General features: G+C 39.6%; 1 protein-coding gene across 1 annotated transcript in view; it reads left to right on the forward strand.

The window, feature by feature from the left end:
- The first annotated feature begins 4,139 nt into the window (after positions 1–4,139).
- Positions 4,140–25,106, forward strand: part of ext2 (exostosin glycosyltransferase 2) — a 43,100-nt gene continuing 22,133 nt past the window's right edge. Inside the window, exons 1-9 of the mRNA XM_036586333.1 lie at positions 4,140–4,351; positions 7,906–8,235; positions 8,704–8,927; positions 10,317–10,406; positions 14,846–14,962; positions 15,069–15,264; positions 16,267–16,406; positions 17,735–17,828; positions 24,407–24,538. Of these exons, the coding sequence (XP_036442226.1) occupies positions 7,921–8,235; positions 8,704–8,927; positions 10,317–10,406; positions 14,846–14,962; positions 15,069–15,264; positions 16,267–16,406; positions 17,735–17,828; positions 24,407–24,538 (1,308 nt within the window). The 5' untranslated portion in view covers positions 4,140–4,351; positions 7,906–7,920. The remainder of the gene's footprint in view (positions 4,352–7,905; positions 8,236–8,703; positions 8,928–10,316; positions 10,407–14,845; positions 14,963–15,068; positions 15,265–16,266; positions 16,407–17,734; positions 17,829–24,406; positions 24,539–25,106) is intronic.

Here is a 25,106-nt window from a genome sequence, read left to right on the forward strand (position 1 = left end):
GATTCTCTGCTGTTCCCTTTGGCGTTTTCAGTCCGCTACCGCAGCGCCATCTAGTGGCTGTGAATGAAAAAATGAAACAGAATTTGTCAACACTCCCATATTGCTTGTTATTTATTAAATGTAATGTTTTTTTTTTCCCAGACCATCTCTTGTGCTGCTTACAGCTGTGATATTTTGATAGATGACAACACTATAATGTAAGTAATCTGTTTATGTTAGTAGGGTGTTTTGTATATGAATTTAGTTTGCTTAAAGCTGCAGTGTGTACATTTTGGGGATTTGGAGACCTCTCTGGTGGAAATGTGTAATTACACACAAAGTGCAGAACAACATATAGGCCCATCCCATTTCTTCTTTTTAGCCCTACCCCTTGTTTTCAAGTGTCACCCTAACCCCTTGGAACTGAGTTACAAGGTGTGGTGGTTAAAATCTTGTCCTATGAAATGGGACCCTCAATTACATTACTTCATTAACAGCTACCAGCGCTGCTCTGTAGGCGACCCTGCCAGTCTGCAGTGAAAGCAGAAGAGGGTAAAGTTCAGCTCCTCACTGCTGGGCTTTAGTTACATTTAGGGCATCATATGCCTTCAAAGAGGGGGGCCATTATTTATTATCGCCCACCGCTAATTCTTCAGTGATCCGAAGCTGAAGTCAGATATTCACCAGATTCTTGTTCAAATTTTCCCGTTCCACCTTAAATAGTGCAGCAGTGACTATCTGGCGCTTCAGGCGTCAGAACTGTTGGACTATTTAAGGTGGAACGGGAAAGTTAGCTAGCTAGCTACCGAGACATTAGCATGCTATATTTTTATGCTTGTCAGCCTTCTTGCAGGTTTTCTTTTTTTCTCATATCACTTTGTTGGGAGTCTCTGAAAAACCTCTGTTTGGAGGGTCATGTAGCTCTAACACTTCGCCCTACCCCTCTATCTCAACAAAAACTGGGACACACTGCCCCTAGACGTGAACGTGCAAAACAGAGGGCTAAGGGCTGAGTGGTAGGGGCGAGGGGTGAAATGGGATTGGGCCTATTGTAGTGTAGGTTGTTTGTCGGCCCGCTTCCCTGAATGGATGAATCGGAGTGGAGAAAACGTTCAGATTTCCCCATCGTCAACATTCCTATAAAACTCAAACAACACATGTAGGTTCACTGGTGGTTTTGATTTGTAGGGAATTTGAAAATCGGTGGAATTCCCTTTGGGTGCAACCAAAGATTTCACAGATTACAGCACACAAAGATTTCTTGTGGAAGCTAATTCTCTCTCAGTGTGTTATGATAACACAGTGGCCACTTTATTAGAAACCCCTCTCTTGTAGCTCCACTATGCTGGTGAACAGTTAGAGACTATAGCTCATCTGTTAATGCTGTTTGTGTGAGGTAGGTGTTTCTAAAAAAGTGGCCACTGAGTGGAAACACAAGATGGGTGTTTCTAATAAAGTGGCCATTGAGTGGAAGCACAAAGTAGGTGTTTTTAATAAACTGGAGTGGAAGCACAAGGTAGGTGTTTCTAATAAAGTAGCCAGTTAGTCCTCGGAGCAGCTTGGAGTCCTAATAAATAAATAAATAAATAAATAAATAAATAAAAACAGACAATAACACATATAAGAAAATACATATACAAAACAAGTAAAAAGTTACATTTTCTGTTGTTTTTGAAAGAGTAAACTGAGCTTGACTGCCTGCTGAATAAAAGCAGAACATTTTGTCCAAATGTATTTATGATAGTATGCTGTATTTTACAGTCACTGGCTGTTACACAGAGTAAAGAATACAGTCCCCACGCATCCATTAGCAGCTCATTAGACTGATCACTAGGAGATAAAGGGGGGTAAAGTTATTAATCCCTTTCACTCAGGAGGGGTGGGGTTTTCAGAAAAGCATTAAACAATCTATAATGCATTAAAGCAGTAATAAAGTCTATCATCTATAATATATGGGCAGGTGCTGCTTACAGTTTGGTCTAAATAGTGTTGTAAACAGTGACGTGCACAGACTTTTGTGTGGGGTGGAATGTAATTAAAATATGGTTTTAGACAAAGTTATTCTAATATTGTGCTATTCAGGGTGTAGATCATATTTTAATTATACAAACGTAATGTATATTTAAGTCTATTTTTCTTAGAACAAATCCGAATAAATGTCCTATTAAATAAAGACAGTCACAATGTAATATTCAAACACTAAATCTACACAGTTAATCAGTCGATTATTATTATTATTATTATTATTATTATTATTATTATTAAACATTAGCCTTTATTTTAAACGTCAAATTAAACGTTGTACCTTCATATTTATGCAGTCAGTAAAAGGTGCAGCTGGTCTGCAAATATGAAAACTATCTCAATAATCCTCCAGATTTGTGAACTAATGATCATTAATCGAAGTCAGATATGAAAAATATTCAAAAGGAGCTAAAAGCTATAAACGTCAATAAAAACACCATTCAGGCCTTAACATATAGGAGCACTTTGTAGTTACAGACTGTAGTCCATTTGTTTCTCTGCATAATTTGTTAGCCCCCTTTTACCCTGTTCTTCAGTGGTCAGGACCCCCATGGACCCTCACAGAGCAGGTACTGTTTGGGTGGTGGATCATTCTCAGCACTGCAGTAACACTGACGTGGTGGTGGTGTGTTAGTGTGTGTTGTGCTGGTACGAGTGGATCAGACACAGCAGTGCTGCTGGAGTTTTTAAACACTCTGTCCACTCACTGTCCACTCTGTTAGACACTCCTACCTTGTCAGTCCACCTTGTAGATGTAAAGTCAGAGACCCCCATGGACCCTCACAGAGCAGGTACTATTTGGGTGGTGGACTATTCTCAGTCCAGCAGTGACACTGAGGTGTTTATAAACTCCAACAGCACTGCTGTGTCTGATCCACTCAGACCAGCGCAACACATACTAACACACCACCACCACGTCAGTGTTACTGCAGTGCTGAGAATGATCCACCACCCAAATAGTACCTGCTCAGGCCACGCTGTGATTGTAACCATGGCAACGTAAACAGCTCACAGGTCTGAGCTCCATTTCTCTATGGCCAGAATGAATAGGGTTTTCGAAAAGTTGCCTCTATCGCCCCCTGTGTTAAATAAAAGTGTTCAGAGCCCAATACGTTTTGTCCTGTGAACATTCTTCTCCCGAATAACACTGGATCCTCTGAATTACGAGGTCGTTAAAGAGGTATAATACTAATATTGCTAAATGTGAGCTAAAGCTACTGCGCATCACTTTGATGTCACTAAGCTACACAAACCTAAGGCGGGCTGTGGTGGGGGTCCTGACCACTGAAGAACAGGGTAAAAGGGGGCTGACAAAGTATGCAGAGAAAATGTAGATTTATCATGGATTGTATCAACCCTGATTTTAATCTCTCTTTGGATAGTGTGTTGTTTGGCTTCAGTCATTATAAAAATAATAAAGTCAAAGAATATTACATTATTAATTTGATCATTCTTTTGGCAAAATTTCATATACATTAATGCAAATTTACTCACTCCAAACCAGATTTTCTCAAATTCGAAATAGAAGCTAAACAATACACAACTTCTATTACCCTCCCCAAAAACAAAAAAGCTGTCAAAACAATGAAAATATGCACCTTATTTAATTTGTTTCTGTGAAAACGTGTTCATTCCCCTGGCTTTCTTTCTTTTTCTTTTTTTTAAACTTTGTTGTTTAAATTTTAAATTTTTATGCAATTTGTTATCTGACTTAACTATATCTGTTCTGCTTTATACTGCTTTTGTACAAATGTGACAAAAAATTATGCAGAGAAACAGATGGACTACAGTCTGTAACTGTAGAACTACAAAGTGCACCTATATAGTAAGTGGAGCTGATAAAATGGACGGTGAGTGTAGAAACAAGGAGGTGGTCATAATATTATGCCTGAATTATATATATATATATATATATATATATATATATATATATATATAACGCTAAAAGTACTACAAGGGTTCTACGCACCTAATATTGTCACTCACCTTCGCACCTGTGTAATGTGATGTGACAATAAACGTGATTTGATTTGCTTTGGAAAGGCTTATGAGTATCTAAGCCTTACCCTGGTGATCATAATCAGTATGTAGTATTCAGACGGAGGGAGGCGTGAAGCGTCCGCTCCAGCAGATGGCGGTACAACCCTCTCGGTTCAGCGCTGAGAAGAGGAATGTGCGGATTTTCTTCCACTCAGAGCAGCTGTTGTGTACATTCCCGTCTAAGGAATGCGAATGGAATTGTGAAAGAAAAACATCTAGACACCGAACAGTCTGTGGTTCACTTTACCGGGCAACTATGAATTAGTTTGTCGACGTTTTCAGCGGTGCAGTCACGGGACGAGCCACGGTAGGCTGTTTGTTTTCTGGTGGATAGCTAGCCGGCTAACTTGCTGGCTAACCAAACGTAAAGGGTGTTGGGTGACGCGAGATAAACAAACATACGGCAGTTAGTTCACTTATTTTATTCGCAGGTCTTCGGTACGGTGTCAGACATTAACCAACACACGGCAAAGTTATACGTTGGCAAATAATTCATTCTCAAATTCCGCCGGTCTCTGAACAACAACTAGCCTGCTGGCTAACGTGAGAGACGTTTCTGTCTCTCCATCCTTTGGAAATAGTCTCCCTACTGAGTTAGCCAGGTCAGTAACGTTACATATTACCTACTCTGTAATATTATCGAATATTCCTTAGTCATTTTTCCCATATGAATAACCTGAAATTCCTAAATTGCCGTGCAGAGGAATTCTGATATGAACGGGTTTTTCTGCATGCCACTGGCTTAGCTCGGTATAAACACAGCATACATAGCTGGTAAGTCATTGCTGAGATTTCTCCTCCCGTGAGCCTAAATGTGAGATATACATCTACATAATAACGCTGAATAACATACGTTACGACTTCAGTTTAAAAAGAAATCGTTATTTATTTAATAAATACGTTTTAGCTGTCTGACCACTTTGAGAGTCGCCCACCTGCCCGCTTAATTATACACCGATCAGGCGTAGCATTATGACCTCCTCCTTGTTTCTACGCTCATTGTCCATTTTATCAGCTCCACTTACTATATAGGTGCACTTTGTAGTTCTACAGTTACAGACTGTAGTCCATCTGTTTCTCTGCATACGTTGTTAGCCCCCTTTTACCCTGTTCTTCAGTGCTCAGGACCCCCATGGACCCTCACAGAGCAGGTACTGTTTGGGTGGTGGATCATTCTCAGCACTGCAGTGACACTGAAGTGGTGGTGGTGTGTTAGTGTGTGTTGTTCTGGTCTGAGTGGATCAGACACAGCAGTGCTGCTGGAGTTTTTAAACACCTCAGTGTCACTGCTGGACTGAGAATAGTCCACCAGCCAAAAATATCCAGCCAACAGCGTCCTGTGGGCAGCGTCCTGTGACCACTGATGAAGGACTAGAGGATGACCAACACAAACTGTGCAGCAGCAGATGAGCTATCGTCTCTGACATCTACAAGGTAGGAGTGTCCAATAGAGTGGACAGAGTGTTTAAAAACTCCAGCAGCACTGCTGTGTCTGATTCACTCGTGCCAGCACAACACACACTAGCACACCGCCACCACGTCAGTGTTAATGAGCGTAGAAACAAGGAGGTGGTCATAATGTTACGCCTGATCGGTGTAGTCCCATCAGAGAGAGAGAGAGAGCCGTTTGGGTTATATTTAGTGGGAGACACGTTTGGTTTCTGTCTTTAAAAGATTAACATTAATGTTGAATGTTGTTAGACAAAAAGACCATTTCATTCCCCTCACTAAACATCTGACAGTAATATTGAGAGTAATGAGTGTGTCCGATGCTGTACGGTGCCTGCCTGACTCGTTTCACTGTGATTTGACTCCTCGTCAGGAATGTAGAATCGTTTCTCTTTCCCGAAGGCCTCAGTTCAACTTCATTACTGTTCAGTACCCTCAGTGAAATATCAGTATTATAGCCGAGGTGAAATAGGAAAATACTCAATGGAAAAGACTTTACAACTCCGCAGAAACTTTGTTTTGTAACAGCCTCTTAGAAAAATAAATAAGAAATCAAAAGAATTTTCCAAAAAGTCTGCATAGTTACACTAAATAGTTAAGATGTAGAGTAGTTTAATGTGATGTGGTGCATTGTAGAGAAATTTACTGGCTCTTTACAATAGTGGTGGCAGGAACCAGGGGACATAATGTTTACAATGCAAATATTGGCATTTTATTTACTGTCCAAAACGACCAGTGAACCTACACACCTCTTCTGAGTTTTTATTTGTATTGTTGATAATAGTAAACCCATGATAAAAAAAGGTTTCTTTAGTGACTATTTTGTCTTAAAACAGCCTGCATGTACCTTCTGCTGTTAATAGACTCGGTTTTATGCGAAACTCTTGTCTAAAATGTATTGTAAAACAGTATATCACACATCAGGCAGCGTATTTTTAACCATTTCATGTAGTATCTGTCTGTGAAGCAGCTTTTAGAGACATTAAAAACACTTCAGATGTTTGCTTAATATGACCACCACTGTAAAAAATTCTGACTGTGTAAATTTCTCTAGAATCCACTCTGAATGTTTCCAACCATTTAATTGTGCAGAACTTATGACAAATTGGTTAAATTTCCTTTTAGCTGGCTAGTCAGTAATATATATAGCAATTCTACTTAAAGGGGAACTCCACCGATTTTGCAAAATTACTTAATCACTCAATGGTTTAGATGTGAACTAAGTCATTCAGAGTGGTTCGGTGTGAAATGCGCTTTTCTAGAGAAATTTATGGAGTCAGAATTTTTTACCATTATAATACTAGGAACCAGAATCTGACACATATAATGACTCTGAAAGCTACATCCCATTAAGTTATTACACACAATGGTTATGAATGCATGGCTTGATACCTGAGGTATCTCCAGGTTTAGTTTCGTGTTTCCTCTAAAAACCAATTGAGTTCAACTGGGATCAGTGTGCACAAGCTAACGTGCTTTTGTTGTAACGCCAGCAGCTTTTGTTTACAGATTACTTTTACGGTTTTCTTGCCTATTTTGGAAGATTGCAGAGCATTCGGAGGAGGTCTGTTTCCAAAATGCTGTAGATCCATATCAATTTGAACCAGAAAACACGAAGGACCTGCAGTTTATAGATGGTGTCAACAACAAGCTACTTGCTTATATATATATATATATATATATATATATATATATATATATATATATATATATATAGATATATAGATATATATATAGATATATAGATATAGATAGAGAGAGAGAGAGAGAGAGATACATACATACATACATACATACATACATAGATATAGCTAATATTTGCACGGTGGATAACGACGACTAATTTATTTAGTTCATGAACGCTTCTTACTTTGATTCCAGTTTCTGCAGGAGTGAAACTACGGGTGTGTAAACCTGTGGCTCTGCAGTCTGACTGTTTTCCAAAACGTGCCCAGTGCAGAGAGGTACATGCAGGGCATTGTAAGGAAAAAAAAAGTACCCAATTTTTTCATTTTAGCAATATTTTACCATTATCACTATGACATATAACTTACAAGACACATGTAAGTTCACTGTTCATTTTGGAGAGCAGATAAAATTGTGACATTTGTAGTGTAGACATAACGACGTCTGGTTCCTAGTACTACAATGATGAACAATTCTGACTCGGTAAATTTCCCTAGAAAGGCGCATTTCACACCAAACCACTCTGTATGATTTTGTTTACATCGAAACCGTTAAGTGATTAATTCATTTTGCAAAATCGATGGAGTTCCCCTTTACGCTGTTGCTGTAATTATTATTGTTATGACAGTGTAATCCAGAAGTTATATCACATCATTTACTCTTTGTCAGTCAGTTGAGCTTTGTTCCATAACGTGTCTTTGTTACATCTTCTGGTGTACGTTACAGGGCTTTGGCCTCATTATGTGTGCCTCAGTGAAGTACAGCTCTCGGGGCCCTGCTCTGATACCCCGCATGAAGACCAAGCACCGCATCTACTACATCACCCTCTTCTCCGTCGTGTTGCTGGGGTTGATTGCAACTGGGATGTTCCAGTTCTGGCCACACTCGATCGAGTCCTCCCCAGAATGGACTCTTGACCGTCGCAGTGTGCACGATGCTCCGCTGGTCAAGCTGCCCGTGTCCAGCCCTATTCCTGAGCGGGGAGACCTCAGCTGTCGCATGCACACCTGTTTTGATGTCTACCGCTGTGGCTACAATCCCAAAAACAGAATTAAGGTGAGATTAGAGCAAATCTGTCACAGTTGTTTCAAGTTCAGGTTTATTCTTCTATCTTATTTAATCACTGTAACACAAGAGGAAGTGTGTTATTGTGAATAACATCACAGCTGTGATTCGTTCACAGACATGAGCTGTAATATTATTAGTTAAAAGCAATATTTCTATTGTTTTCATACGACAGTTCTGCAAAATAAAGAGAAAAGTAAAGCGAAGAAACTGGATGTTGTATCAGTTAATAGTACTTTAATATTAGCAATGCCTTCTGCCCAAAAAAGTAGTAGCCTTTTTCATTATTAGAGCCACAAATATTGTTGTAGTATCAGGTTCAGCTCAGCTTTTTTCAATATTTGACTGGCTAAAACAGTGGAATCGTCCATTAGTAACTTTTGATGAGTTTTCACTTGATATGTTTATAATGTAATGCTTCATTTGTAAACTTGCTGAGCTTTGAACTTGTATGTCCAGGTGTATATCTACCCTCTCCAGCGGTTTGTGGATGAGGTGGGAGTGCCTATCAGCAGCACTGGTCTGTCCCGGGAGTATAATGACCTGCTGAGCGCCATCTCGGACAGTGACTTCTACACGGATGATGTCACACGTGCATGCCTGTTTGTCCCTTCAATTGATGTGCTTAACCAGAATTCCCTGCGTATCCGGGAAACGGCCCAGGCTCTAGCCATGTTACCCAGGTACACGACATAATCCTGTTTACATTACTCTGTTTTAAGACATCTAGGCTGTGTATCCGTGCATATGAAAATGCTGTAATAGGAAGAGTCAAATTTGCTTATTTATTTGGTGAATACAGACGAAAATAATTGGATGAATTTTGGAAATCTAAATAGTGCGTGCTATGGATGGGCATCATTTGAAACCATTTGATATCATTATCTTAGCTATTATATGCTATATCATCTACATCTACTGCATGTTCAGCCTTTCCTATCCAGTGCTCAGAACATTTCATGCATGCAGAAACCTGTTGAATGACCTTTAAAACTACCAGAGCATTTCAAATCGAGTAGTTTTAAAAGTATAACGAAGTAATAGAGCCAAGGATTTATTTCCACTTTCTAGCTCCAGATTTTCAGCTGTAGCTTTAGATAAATAGTTTTTCCGCCCAGCCTAGAAAACATGGAATTTATATGTTAGTTTTTGAGTCATAAAAAACACCTGGAAAATATGAAATGTGATGAAATGTTATAGAGATATTGCGAAAATGGTGAAGACACTGGAAAAGTGTAAAGTTGGTTTAGTGAGACACTGAGATTGCATATTTCAGCGTATTTGTCTGTGAGTCACACTAGCTTAAAAAAAAGAAATAACTTTATGTTACTGCTCAATGAATTAATTCCTTCTTCCACATTGTCTTCTTACCACGAGTAAAAGAGCGCATTGGAGCGAAAGTTTCAGTGTGCTAAAAACATGCGCTTTTTTTCTTCTGTAAAAATTAACTCTGTGTAAAATTTTGATATCATGCCTGTTATTAATAATTATGAGGGACGCATCAATCATGATCCTGATTTCTTTACAGTGACATTAGCCTTCTTTTCAATCTGAAGCTCGCATTGTGTGGGGCAGTTGAACACAAACACACATTTCCAGTGCTTTTTATTGGCCAAACGTGCAATATAAACAAGCATTATTTGCTCACGTTATTTACGTCATAAAGTGGCAACACAAGTCCCTAATTTCGATACCTAATTCTAGCATCCTTTTGTACTTGTAGCTTGGAAGGTTACAGTGTCACAAGGTTAGAATGTTTCGTAGAGCCTGGTTTAGCATCTCTGCATCTCGATGGGCAGTGAAGCCTGGTGGATTATATTTTGGTGCTTGACAGACTTGTCGTCTAGTTTTGTAAGGTACTGCTAGATCATTGACTTCAGTCAGTCAGCCACATTTACATAATAATGAGGTAGCAGTTACCCTTTTACTCTGGGCTTCATATATGTTGTATTTATTTTCTGCAAAAAATTCGAGACACCTCAAAATCGGGAAGAGTAGCAACAATTGCCGTTGTGTTCAGGAACGTCTACAGCTGTCCTACATATTCATTTTGTCTGCCTGTATGTTTTCAGGTGGGACAAAGGGATGAATCACTTACTCTTCAACATGTTACCAGGGGGACCTCCAGACTACAACACAGCCTTGGATGTGCCCAGAGACAGGTTGGTCCCACAAAGTGGAGGTTGTTCAGGGCTTGATGTTTTTCTTTGGACAAAAAAAAAGTGGAATTCAGCAAATAAACAGCAATTTTAATAAAATGTACAGGAGTGTGTTCTCTGTAGAGGACATGAACTTATTTTCACTTAGAAAATCAGCAAAACAATTTGACCAGGGGTACCCAAACTTTTGCATATAACTGTACTTCAGTAATGAATGTGCCACCGGTATAAATGGTATATATAAGCAATAGAACCCGAGCGGGAGTGTGTTATCACGGAATAGCATCACAGCTGTGATTTGGTCGCCGTAGATCATCACAGCTGTGATGTTATTGGCGATAACACACTCCTCGAGTGTTCTAATGCTTTTATACAACAGTTAAATAAATACAGTAATAAATTAATAAACTGGGCCGTGAACGCGGCGTTTAATATGTTTTAATGTTCGCAGTTCCTTCACCAAATTATAGTTCCTTAACAGGCAGCTTGTTGCTGCGTCAGAGTAACGAGCTCCGCCCACTCGCTGCACAGTCTGCTGTAAGCCTCGCCTTTTGAAGTATAGACTGAGCCATAAAACTGCCGCAATATCAAGTTCAGCTCAGTTTTGTCAGTTTTTGCCAGATCAGTATTAATGTTGTTTTGTTCCAGCCAGTCTGTAAAGCATCTTACAGCCCATTTAGTTTGGCGAATGGTGTTGGGTTCATTTCTGGCTGATTCCAGGTTGTTTAGCTGGTCTTCTGTCACAGCTGCCGACTGAAAAGCTGCTCAGTGGTGATGACAGTTTGGGAATTTAGTGTCGTCTCGTCTTCAGAGTCTGACCAAATCGGCTGTCGGTCAAATGTGATCTTAAAAGTGTCCATTTTCTGTTTGTGGCAAAGTAAGAAGTAAAAACGTTCAAATGGCTCGAGCGTCTCCTGCAGCGGTCAAAGTCGTTGCTTAGCAACGGCGTCTCAGCGGAGTGATACAGTGTTTGTGAAAAACCGCTTCTCAACCAATCAGCTTGCGTGGCCGGGACAAACTGTTGTATGATCAAAATTGTAATGTGTCTGACGATTATACAGTGACACAACCAAGCTCTGTTACCGATCTTTAGTAGAATTTTAGTAGCATTTTATCAGTGAACACCTGTTACAGACAGAAATGGGACAGCTTATAGTAGTGGATGTATTTTCTGGCCCATGACAAAAGGAACGTTCTCCCAAAATCGCCGGTGAGATTCTGAATTCTGAGAATTCTGAGGCAAAATCTGTCATTTTTGTTTGAAATTGTTTTAAAAATATATAGTTCTGAAGGGTAACTCCACCATACTTTGAAATATTGTACCATAAGCAGTTCTCAAAATGTTTTCTCAGTAGTGCTGTAATAACAAAGCTCAAAGTTAAAGCTAGTTTGTGTGAACATCCCATTTTGATTTAGTAACACGGAAACATTTACGTTAAAAATAGCCTACATTTGATCCGACTTACAGCTGGTGCAACCGGCCCTGGAACTCTAGATGATTTGACAGCACGTCTGCCTCCCATTATCATGTAAATGTTTCACTGTTGGTTGAGTGGTGAGGCATATGGTGAGTTGGTTTAACTCCTAGTACCCAGTGTCTGTGCCTGTGACCCAGTTACGTTTGCATACTTAATCATCCTTTTTTTGACTGTCATTAGGTCTTCCTGAAAAGACCTGTTTTTTTGGCTTTTGACGTGAGTGAAATACAAGTGTAATTACTTTGCAGTTCCGGGTGTGCAGGCGGCTGTGGTTCCTGACGGTCCACATTCCTCAGTTTAATTAAAATCTGTTCATTCAAATAACTGGTGTTCAATTTCAGATTCACAGCTACAAATAAAAAATGTGTGTTTATGTACACCATGATATAACATGTACATCAGGTACCTCAGATATAACATTATGACCACCTCTTGTTTCTACGCTCATTGTCCATTTTATCAGCTCCACTTACTACATAGGTGCACTTTGTAGTTCTACAGTTACAGGCTGTAGATCCCACTCGTACCAGCACAACACACACTAACACACCACCACCACGTCAGCGTCCCTGCAGTGCTGAGAATGATCCACCACCCAAATAGTACCTGCTCTGTGAGGGTCCATGGGGGTCCTGACCACTGAAGAACAGGGTAAAAGGGGGCTAACAAAGAATGCAGAGAAACAGATGGACTACAGTCTGTAACTGTAGAACTACAAAGTGCACCTATATAGTAAGTGGAGCTGATAAAATGGACAATGAGCTTGGTCATAATGTCATGCCTGATCGGTCTATATAGTATATGCCACCAGACACAGTAATGCCACTCAGTATCGTAACATTATTACTGTAGTACTGTATATTAAACCCAGACCACAAAATCTTCTAAAACTAAGGTCTTTTAAGACAGACAAATGCTAATTGTCTGTTTTCACCTCGGCTAATGTTACTACACTACTCACATCGTATTTCACCTTTTAGCTGGCAGTCATGAAGAGTTAGTTAGATAATACCAAACCAGTTTGATACCAAAACCAAAAGTTTCATAAATTAACAATGTTTTATTCTATTAAGTCTTTCTCAGCATGAGTGTAAAAATTTAGTTCATTTTCTTTTTTATCTGTGGCTTTTATGCAGCGCTTCCTGTGTGCTACAGCTTTGCTTAGTACTATTTGCTACCCAGCACCAGAGACCTGGCAGTGCAGTGCGTAGCTTCTTGGCTGGTGTGTGGTAGCCTTTAGCCAGCTGTAGTGTGCTTCCTTCTTGGGACTAAACAATTAAGAAACAGCTTTGCAGTGCCCTCTGGTGGAACATAAAGTCCAAAAATCTCATAGTTTTTCCATATGAGCGTGTATAACTTTAAAGAGAACAGAATTTGCATATGGAAAACCCTGATTTACTATTATTATTGCTTTTTTAAAACATTCACGACCATTCAAAACAGACAGACTATTCAGGGGACATGGTATTTATACACAGATGCATACTTTACTTTCAGTCTATGAAAAAGGATATGATTAAGTTTATTAATTTATGATTATTCCCATCATTTTTTCACCTAGCCAGCTGTGCAAAGGAGTTTGTTCCTCAAGCTATCTCTTTCCTTTGATTTTGTAGTATTATGCATTCCATTTCCAATGCTTTTGGATATATATATTTGGGATGGAGGGAAAACATGTAAGTGTTGAATGCTTCAGGCCACTAGAGGGAAGCACAGACTTACACTTCATCTTTCTCAAATGCAGCTGGAGAACTGTAGGGAAATTACAAAGCACTTCAAGCATACTGTATTTCATATGTCTAGGTATATGCTGTATTGACTCTTTGTCCAATTTTAAACATGGCTCTTCTAGCCAAAGACTGGATAAAGCTGGCCCTTTTTTGTTTCGCTGTTGTCGGAAGAAAACCTTGTATCTCCAAAATGGTAACTTTACAGGAGAAGGAAAAAACCCTACTCTACTTTTAATGTAAGTCAATAAGAACCAAAAATTTTTCCAAGTCATTTTGGGCCGTTTCTGTTGGTCCTTTCTTCATAAAGTTTACACACAACATAAAGGCCAAAAGGCATTTTCAAAATGTGTCAAAAACTGAAAAATGACACAAATGGACATACGAGGTTTCTTCCGACAGCAGCGATTTGCATGTCCTTCCTCTGTTCTTTAAAGAAGTTGCGAGCAGGTTATCATATTCAAAATGATAGATTCACATGATGGTAATGTCTATAAGCTTAAGCAAAAATTTGGTTTTACAGTTTCCTTTATACATCTTTGCATTTCCTTCAGCAATTTAATTTCATAGTTTAATTTATGGTCTGTGACAATATACAGTGGCTTCCATGTGTTACTTGGGAAGCGGCATATTCCAAATCGAGATCAAAGGTGCAGCTAAGAGCAGCCATGAAAGGGGGACAGCTCTCTTGTGCCTAGAGGAGACATACATAATCTCCAGGTATTTACTTCTATATAGGCCATGTTTCCCAGCCTCTCCCTTGGCAGCCCTCTTGTTTTGGGTGGAAAAGGTGAGTTTTATGTACTAGAAAGCCCTGAAACGATGAACACTTATCTGGAGCTGTAGGGAATTTCCTGGGCTCATCCAGCTGTGCTCCATTTGGCGTGCAGCCTCATCAGAACCAGCTGCTAGCGTGTGCATGTGTGTGGGTAGATAAAAAGACGGCGTATGTTGCGTGTCCATATTCGCAGCATTCTTTTCACTTGCTATAGTTCAGTTTTGTAATCAGTGTCCTGTATCACAGTTCATGTTAGTTTAAGTTTAATTGGTTTAATTTAGTTTGAGTGAGAATGCATAGCAGCAGTAATGAAACCAAGGAGCGTTATAAGAACATGCTCACACGTTTTGCTGCAAACACTCGGATGCTCTGTCAGATGTCAGCCGTAAAAAAAAATAGTATGGCCTTATGAACTTTGTTTCTCAGCAGTAAAAGTTTGATATGCTTTTTGTTGCCCAGAGCTTTACTAGCTGGGGGAGGTTTCTCCACATGGACCTATAGACAAGGCTATGATGTCAGCATCCCTGTGTACAGTCCATTGTCAGCAGAGGTTGACCTTCCTGAAAAACAACCAGGGTGAGTTTTTGTCCAGTGTGCCTTTTCTTCTCTTCGTTTGCTTGCTTCATCCATTAATCATTTAGAGCAGAGCCAGGTCGTCATAACTTCTTATGCTTGTTTTCAGGCCCCGGCGCTACTTTATCTTGTCCTCTCAGACAGCCATTCATCGAGAGTACCGCACAGAGCTGGAGAGACTGAAAGAAGAAAATGGAGAGGCCCTGCTCCTTTTAGATAAGTGCAGTAACCTGTCTCAGGGCATGGCCTCGGCCAGGAAACGCTGCTACAAGGGCCAGGTGTACGACTACCCCCAGATCCTACAGGTGAGGGTCGAGCCATAACCAGTAAATCAGTAAAGCAATGCTTTAAGTGTTTCTTCAGTGATGTTCTTTTTCCCAGGTTACTATTATTAAAAATAGTAAAATGCCTTAATGGTTTAGCTTGTAGTTTAGAGAAGCCGTCCCAGTGGGCCAGGAAAATTAGTCTGCATTTGAATTAACATTGCAATCTTGAATTTTTTTTTATATATATGTATGAATTTCGCTGTTGTCAGAAGAAAACCTTGTATCTCCAAAGTAGTAACTTTACAGGAGAAGGAAAAAACATACTTTACTTTTCATGTAAGTCAATGGAACCAGATTTTTTCCCATGTCATTGTGGGCCGTTTATTTTAGTTCATTCATCATGAAATTTACACACAATGTAAAGGCCAACAGGTCTTTTTAAATGATGTCAAAAACTGAAAAACGACTAAAATGGAGATATAAGGTTTTCTTCTCACAGCAGCGATATATTATCACAAAGCCTTGCCCTCATTCTGTTGTTTTTTATTTTATCTTCATTCTGTATGTTTATTTTAAGGTGATTTTGTCATACAGGATAAACTTTGATATGAAATTAGTGGTTTAGTGGTGATCTTTGCCAACCCCAGCACATGTATCTCTTGGTATAAGCTGCCATAATAGCTGTGGCTGTCCGCGGTGCATCTCCTGTCCAGCCCTGTCTAGACAGGAAGCATGCTTATCATGTGGACTGGGTGCAGCAGCACATCTGGGAGATGTTCCACAGGGGAAAGGGCCTGCAGGGGGAGGAGCAGAGGCCCAGCGTCTGCAAGAGCACCCTCCACAGTCAGGACGTAACCCAAATCTGATTTACCTTCCACCCGCTTTTACTTGGCATGTCAAGCGTAGCCCACATTGCCAACACAGGTTATTCTCAAAGAATAGTGTTGCATTGTGTAGAAATGACTGTGGGCCTCCGCTTTAAGTAGAACAAACTTGTTTGTTAGTGAGTCATTTAATGCATCTCTGCTGATTGTGTTGTAGGAGTCGTCTTTCTGTGTGGTGCTGCGTGGAGCTCGACTTGGGCAAGCCACTCTGAGTGATGTGCTGCAGGCAGGTTGTGTTCCCGTCATCATGGCAGATTCCTATATTCTGCCCTTCTCTGAGGTGCTGGATTGGAAAAGGTATAATCATCACGTGTCTTGCAGAGATGGGTAATATGGAGCCAAATTCATTTTCCACTATTTGGACAATAATTATTTGATATCATTATAACCAAAAATAAAAACAATAATAATTGATAATATTAAAACAACAGATTCTTCTCTTTCTTCTTCTCTTTCTAACGGGTTTTACATGCTGATTCTTCCTTCCTCATCTTCCTCAACGGTTACACTGTATTTACTTTGTCCAATAGAGTGCAGCCAAAGAGTAAAAAGAGAAGTTGCTCCATAATATTCTGTGGCAACATGACTTGTAACGGCAAAACGGAAGATTCCTTGATGCTTTTGCACTAACTCTTTCTATTGGCATGCTGCAATTGGAGAGCAGCCAAAAACAGACCTGCTTCATATATGCTACCATAGAATGGAGATCAAATAAGTCCTGGTTGTGTAATGTCTTTTTACACTGATGCAAACATTTTAAAAGTTTCTGATCCGGACCCTTTGCCATTTTTCTCCATTCTGTTCCTGTGGTGTTTTCTTTCTATACGTCGTTTTCTCAGACGTAGGTTAAGCATAGTCTTACACTACACTGCAGTACCAGTTGTGAATCTCTATTGGTAATTCTTTTTAGTCTAGGCTGAAACTTATTTGAAACTGAATTTGGCCCAAAATGATAAGTTATCATTTTGCGGTTTGCAAATATTTTTAGCCTGTGAATATTTAGTAACACTTTACTGTAGGGCACTGTCCATAAGGCTACATGACACCTACATACGCTTGTCATATCAACTGACAGAACCCTACACAAACGTTTATGTATTTACTTATTCTAATAGGCGTCATTCGTTATAAAGGTTACATTAGCCAGTTTTGATCAAAGTTAGCTAAAGTAGCGTTTGACAGATGACACCTATTGTAATAAGCATTTCTAAACATTTATGTAGGGTTATGTCAGCTGTCAAGACAAGCTTATGTAGGTGTCATGTAGCCTTATGGACAGCACCCTACAGTGAAGTGTTACCAAATATTTTAACCTTCTTTTTTTTCTAAATGTAAGATTAATTCACACTTTCCTGGAAATAGAAGTTAGCGTACTTTCTGCCCGAGTGCTCTTTTGTGGAGTTTAAAAGATTTAGCTGTTCGTGTTTAAATCGTCTCAAGGCTGTAGCTCCATTTGAGCTTGTCACTGTATCTACAGTACAGTAAATACTCTGTCATGAGGCGACAACATACTGGCATTCACTTTTATACACTTTATTCCAGAGCAAGGCTTGTAATTCAGTAGATATTGTATTTTATAGTAATTTGTGATATATTTTTTTTAATTTGTACGTTTGTGTTTTCAGGGCATCCGTGGTAATTCCTGAAGAGAAGCTGCCAGAGATGTACACAATTTTAAAAAGCATTCCTCACAGACAGGTGGAGGAAATGCAGAGACAGGTAAAAAAGGTTGTTGTAATGCATGAAAGTGTGTGTGGGGCAGATAAGCAATCACCTCAGTTTAGAGGGAAAGCTTTTAAAAAATATCTTGTAACTGTCGATACAGTGCAGTGGGTAAGGCCTGCATTTTGCATGGGGGGGGAGAAAGCAAACCACAACTAATCATCAGTGTAACAGTTCCTAACCAGTGCCAAATGCTGTTGAAACGTAAAGCACAGTGTAGTTGGCCTCACTGACAGAAGTGCAAGCTGTCATCTCAAGTTTAATACAGTGTGAAGGTAAGGGTAAAGGAGTCATGACCTCTAGTCTGCTGCAGTAACATTCCTCTCTGTGCTCCTTCAAAATGTGTCCGCCTCAATGGAGTGTTAGTTCCATTGTGAACATAATACACTTAGACAGACGGGCTGGTGCCAAAAATAATATGCCTTTAAGTATGTGCTTTTGATTTTCTGAAGATGTATTTTCTTCTACTGTACTTAATAATGATAAAAGGCAATTCTGACAATCTGTGATATACTTTTATCAAAGCACGTGGTTAACCACACAGTGTGTTTTGTGTATTTGTTTAACCTTAACTTTATGCCCGTTGCCAAAGCGAATGAATGTGAAACGCTTTGTTCAGTCCATTCAGTTACATCGCCCAAAGAAGAGATGCAATAACTATTTTTATTCAGTACTTGTCAGACAATAGTTCCCTCGACACTGTTAATGTAAATGAGCTAATCGCTCTTTTTGATGAAGAGGTTTTATGTTCTTTTAATGTGTGAGTACAGTGCTGAGGCCCAGCTCCAGTGTTGCAGCAGGATAGAGATAACTTACTCAGGAATTATGATGTATTGTGATACTGTTAGCTATAATTCATCATCCCACACTTGCGCTTATTAGTTCTTTTTTTTTCTCCCCTTTCTCCCTCGTGTCAGTGCATAAAAAAGAAGCAGCTCAAATATAATTGCTGACTTTATTGGTGCATAAACTTGCATCCTTATACATGCCTCGGTCACATAAATGTTTTTAGCACCATGAGGAAATTCGGTGGCTTTAAGGAAGAATTGTGCCATTTCATTTTTCACCAACAGAGGGTGCAATTGCCTATTTTCTCCTCGTCGTGCGACGTTCAATATCCAAGACTTCAGGCAAAGTCACCACTGTATTTGTCACGGTCCCTTGTTTAGAGGTTGCATGTTTCATAGAACTCTAGCACCCATGATCAACTCTGTAAACGCGCTCTTTTAAGATGTGTGGTCTGGTCTCCTTTTGTTAACTGTAATTTGTGGTGCCCTAAGTGATCTTCCACTTCTTTAAGATGGTCGCACTGCTGCTTGTGATGTCGTAATTGTGGTGAAAAAGAAAACGGCCTGCCTCTGTAAGCAGTAGCAATATGCATTTATAGCAGGAAAACCACCTTGTTTTTGCATTTGAGGAGGCAGCACTGATTTAGGTTAAACAATTTGTTAGCTAAGTGCTAAACAGCTGCTGGATGTTAACAGCGGTCCAGATTGGCTTCTCAGCCATGTTCTACAAAATGTGCTGGAGAGAAACTTCCTAGAGCATTGTTTGGGTCAGCCCTTTAGAATAGAACCCATACGCGCCTCGTTAGGGAGGGGTAGGAGTCCGAGTCAATCAAAGCACTGTGGCGCTGTGCTGCAGTAATCCTGTGTGAAGCCATGTAAGAGCTTTGGCTGAATGGTGCTGGAGACAGGCAGGGCAGACAGGAATGACTTTCTCTCACAGCGCTGATATTCGTGGGGTGTAGGCTTGCATGTTTTCTTCATGACATCGAGGGACTCAGAGTTGTGGTTTTAAAAATGCCTCACCCATAAATAGACCTTTGCAAAAAAATGACTGTAAAACAAATATTTATTTACTCTTCTTTAAAGAATACGTGCCCTGCAGTCCTCTTAAACATGATAATGTAATATTCTGGTTTAATTATTTGCAACAATCACTGTTATCTTGTGCGTTAAAAATGTAGTCGTTGTAATGGGATGTTAGGGTCCTTACAGGACAGTTGTTGTGAGATTTGAGAGTTTTATGTGCCTGTGACTGTGACAGAAGAGCAGTCGGTTCTCTTGCTTCTCATGCAAGCCTCTCTCTCTTCCCTCATAAAAATTCTTGCTGGCGTTTGAATGGGGCGGGTTCGAAACTTAGTGGGTGCGGTTTTCTCTCCCTCCTCCCGGTCGGAAAGGAAACTTTCATCACGGGCTGATTTATGGGCGGCTGCACTCCCCCTGGGATCAGAACGGTTTTTTGAATCCTCTTCCCTTCTCCATAAAAAGAAAAGCTGTTTTTGTGTTGTTGTATTTCTAAAGCGTTTAAGGGCCAGCCCCGCGGGGGCCGTGAAGGGGAGAGGAGAGAGCGCTCCCCTAATGTGCTGCTCGGAGCTCTCTGTAGACCATATGACAACAAACATGCCAGTCAATAAAACGATCTGCTCGACGACGAAAGGAACCTGTGGGCAGAGAACACCATTGACCTCAGCCTCACACCACAGGACCCCCTCTTGATCTAGTGTTTGGTGAAGAGTTATTACTTTCACTACCAGCTTTTTCCTTTTTTAATCTTTTTATTTCTCGGTGAATTAAACTCCTTTATTTTCTCTTTATTCCATTACATGAAAGGAACTGTACGCTGCATTTTAGCTATGTCAATCATTGGAGGTGTTCAATTGCAAAGCCCTTCCATATGCCGGACATTGAGCTGGGCTGAGGCTCGACCTCAAGCTGATGTTAAAGAGTGTGGGGTCACGCAGGACCCGGCGTAGTGGAGCTAGGTCACTGTGGCATGGAACCTCCTAGCAGGAGATAACACTGTTTTATGGGTAATTAACTCTTATGGACTCCTCTCCCTGCACAGTGGGGCTTTGAATTTGTTAATGGATTAACAGAAGTGGGCTGAAAAGACAGGCTCTTGTAGCAACACTGTTTCACTAAGTTGACAATGCTCTCAAGTTTCAAGGCAGTAATTTTCGTGAAAGTTCGTGAAAGTGCTGTATTAGATTAGGTGTTATGTATGAATTGACTGATGCCAGATTTAGGGTGTTTATTAGGAATGTCTTTTAGGAAAAACATTTTAGGAATGTACAAAATTTTGTCTGTGACAGGTAGGGAGGCCATTTTAACGATTTCTGGTATTTTAATATCTACATTTTTAAACAAATGTAATTTAAATACTCCAATGAAAAAATATCATATTGTTATCAGAAAGAGAAAATGCAGTCTGTTACTTGCAGCTAGCATAAGAGACCAGACCTGACGATTTAGGCCCAATCCCATTTCTTCTTTTTACCCCTACCCCATTTTCAAGTGTCACCCTAACCCCTTGGAACTCAATTCCAAGTAGTGGTTGAAATCTTGCACTACGAAATGCGACAACCCTCAAATGGGGAAAAAAAACAAAACAAAAAAAAACATTACTTCATTAACAGCTACTAGTGCTGCTCTGTAGGCAAACTGGCCCGCCTTCAGTGAAAGCAGAAGAGGGTAAAGTTCAGCTCCTCACTGCTGGGCTTTGGTTAAATTCAGGGCATCATATGCCTTCAAAGAGGGGAGCAATTATTTATTATCATCCGCTGCTAATTCTTCAGTGATATGAAGCTGAAGTCAGATATTCACCAGGTTCTTGTTTGAATTTTCCCGTTCCACCTTAAATGGCAGCAGTTGCATTGTGGCGCCTCAGGTGTCAGAACTGCTGGACTATTTAAGGTGGAACGGGAAAGTTAGCTAGCTAGCTACCGAGACATTAGTATGCTATTAGTGATTTTTTTTTTATGCTTGTTATGAAGAAAATGACCATAAAACATTGAACTAAGATAATATGATGGTTATTGAAATTTTTAACAGAGAAAGTTCTCACATTTGTGGGTTTCTTTGGTCTCTTGTTCAGCCATCTTGCTGGTTTCTTTTTTTCTCATAACTCTCTGTTTGGAGTCTCTGAAAAACCTCCGTTTGGAGGGTCATGTAGTCCTAACACTTCGCTCTCCCCCTCTATCTCAACAAAAATCGGGACACCCTACTCCTAGACGTGAACGTGCACAACAGAGGGCTAAGTGGTAGGGGCGAGGGGTGAAATGGGATTGGGCCTTAGTTTAGATTCATCTTTGTGTTACAGATGCATGCAGTTAAACATACCAGTAAATTTACAGAAAGGACTTTGGAGTTGCATTGTACAAATTTGTCATCATATAGCTTTGCTTATATGTTGCCATTTTGTTAACACGGCATGCGGTATTAGCTGTTTATAGGGACATTTTTTGGGATTCTGCGTTGCAGTCAAAAACATTACTTTTACAAGTCACAATTTATTGCATTACAACATGTACCTTTTCTGAATATCTGAGCAAGTAAATGAACACCAAGATGAGTTTCCCATACATTACTATATTAAAAACTGTATCCAAGTAAACACATTAATCCCAAGTAGCCAGTTCAACTGTGTTTTGATGAAAGGCAGGTACTTTGACTACAGTAAAAAAACCCTGAAAACTGGGAAAAAAATGAAAATCACCTCACACACATACATTACACGTACATACATTGTTTTAATTATCATATCTATTGTATTGTTTCTAGTTTAATGTTTTGCACACTTACAGTACAAAGTGCAAATGTGCAGATGTATTATTTTGTTCCTTGTTGCACCATGTTGTTCCTGGAGGAACGTAATTTCGCTCCACTGTGTACTTGTACATAGATGGAATAACAATAAAAGCCTCTTGATTTGACTTGAGTAAAACACTAACATTGCAGATATTAGACAGGCTGTTTTTATTTTCCACTTTAAAATACTTCCATGTTGCTGACATTTAAACCTCATTATCCTTGGAAAACACAGCTTGTCTCAGCATTTAGCACAGTTTTCACAAAACCAACTAGCATCAAACTCATTGCACAGGAGAGGACACAAGTACTGATTAAATAAACTCAAAAAACATTAGTGTCATTCACATCTTACATCACATCTGAGCAGCAGTTGCCTTGTATCTTGTATCATTCATCAAAAAGACTTGCCATTTCTTGTGGAGTCCCTCAAGGTTCAGTCTTAGGGCCTTTGCTTTTTCTCTTTGTACATGCTACCTCTAGGTGATGTCATTAGGAAGCATAGTATAAATTTTCATAGCTGCACTGACGACAACCAGTTATACATTTCCATTCCTTCTGAAGATCAAGACTCTGTAGAGAGACTAACCAGCTGTGAGTCATGTATTTCTCAGTGGATGTCACATTTTGTGCAATTAAATCATGAAAAAACTGAAATATTGATCGTTGGTTCAGAAACTCAGAGAAAAATGATTTATGAGAAACTTGGTTCTTTAGCTTCATATACCAAACCTGAAGTAGGAAACCTGGGTGTGATTCTGAGCTCTGTTTTGTCTGCATGTAAACACAGTAACTAGTAACTAAAGTAGCTTTTTATCATCTGAGAAATATCACTAAAGTTCAGCCTTTTCTCTCTCAGAGCGACGCAGAGAAACTCGTTCATGTATTTGTTACAGCAGAGTTGATCACTGTAATGATCTTATTACTGGACTTCCTAAGAAAACTATACGTCCCTTACAACTCGTGCAAAAAGTGGCAGCATCCTAACAAAAACAACACAGAGAGATCAGATCACTCCTGTTTTAAAAGAGCTGCACTGGCTGTCTGTATCATTCAGGATAGATTTTAAAGTTCTACTAGTTTTTAAAGCTCAAAATGACCTTAAAGCACTGCTTGCATCACAGAGTGTCTGTCTGTTTAGCTTCCGGCACGTAATCTAAGATCTGCAGATAGTGGCCTTTTACAAATACCCTCTGTAAAATACAGAAAACATGGAGAGGCTCTTTCAGTTGTTCTGCTTCTAAACTGTGGAACTCAATTCCACCTTTCATTAGACAGTCAACCTCAGTACTCACTTTTAAGAAGCATCTAAAATCATATCTCTTTAACTCAGTATTTAATTAAAACTCTACGTCTCGCTGTGTTTACCTTCTAATTTGATCTGTTTCATTTTCTTCTGATTCTAAATAAACACTAATGATTTCTTGTATAACTATGTTTTGTCACCTGTCTGTAAAGCTCTTTGAGCTGCCACCGGCATGAAAAGTGCTATATAAATAAAAATTGTTATTATCATTATTAATATTATTATTATTATCTGCAAATATCTAAACAGCTACATTTGTGGTAGTGTGCAACTTTCATGGCCAGAGTTAAAGAATTGAATTGTTGGCCTTGGGGTTGACAAGAAGTAATATAGCTTGACCTTTGCACTTGAGCTCTTGCCCTAGTCACACTGCAGATCTGGACCCGTGCCACTTCAGTGGAAAAGGCTGAAAGACTGATGGGCTGAAGTGCTCGTAACAATCCAGAGTGGTCCCTGCAGTCATGTCACCAGACTTTAATGGGCTGCATAGCCTTTGAAAATGTGTTGTGGGTCATAAAGACACAAGGACCATTCCACTGCTTTGGTCTCCTGCCTAATTATTTTTCTATTTATTTTTTTGACATTGAATGGTCTTGTATCGATATATAGACACTATCTCTGTGTTGCTGTTCACATGATGCCAATGCTGAAATGTTTTGCTCTCTGTTGATCTGCAGGCTCGCTGGTTCTGGGAAGCCTACTTCCGCTCCATGAAGGCTATTGGTTTGACCACGTTGCAGATCATTAACGATCGCATTTACCCCTATGCAGCCCGTACATATGAAGAGTGGAACAATCCTCCAGTTGTGGTGAGTAGGCCCACAACTGATGTCCTGTCTGTAATGTTTTAGAATTTTCCTTTTGTATATCGTCGCTGTCCAAAGAAAAACATGTATCTCCTTTTGTTGATTTTTATTTTTCTACATCATTTGAACAGCTGCCTTTTACACTATGTTAACATTTGATGATGAACGGATCAATAGAAATGCTCCAGAATCACTTGGAATAAAATCTCTTTACATTAACTTACATAGAACATTAAGAAGGTTTTTGCCCTCTCCTGTAAACTTAACATTTTGGAGATGCATGTTTTTCTTTAGACAGTGACGATATACTTTTGCATATAGATTCTCTTTAGTGTGTAAGTAATCATTTACATAAAAGAGAGTTATATTTTTATTAAGCGTTTAGGGTGAAACTTCAGGTCTAATTCAGGTGTTAGAGCAGGAAAACAAACACCAGACTATGTATTACTGTGGTTCTGTAGGACCACAGTGCGATGTCCCTGGTATAATTAGTACAGAGTTAGCAAAAGGTTTAACTTTAACGTTGAGCATGTTAATAACTAAATCAGATAAAATTTAGAAGACAAATTAT

Source organism: Colossoma macropomum, unplaced genomic scaffold (assembly GCF_904425465.1).
Source record: "Colossoma macropomum unplaced genomic scaffold, Colossoma_macropomum, whole genome shotgun sequence".
Lineage (NCBI taxonomy): Eukaryota > Metazoa > Chordata > Actinopteri > Characiformes > Serrasalmidae > Colossoma > Colossoma macropomum.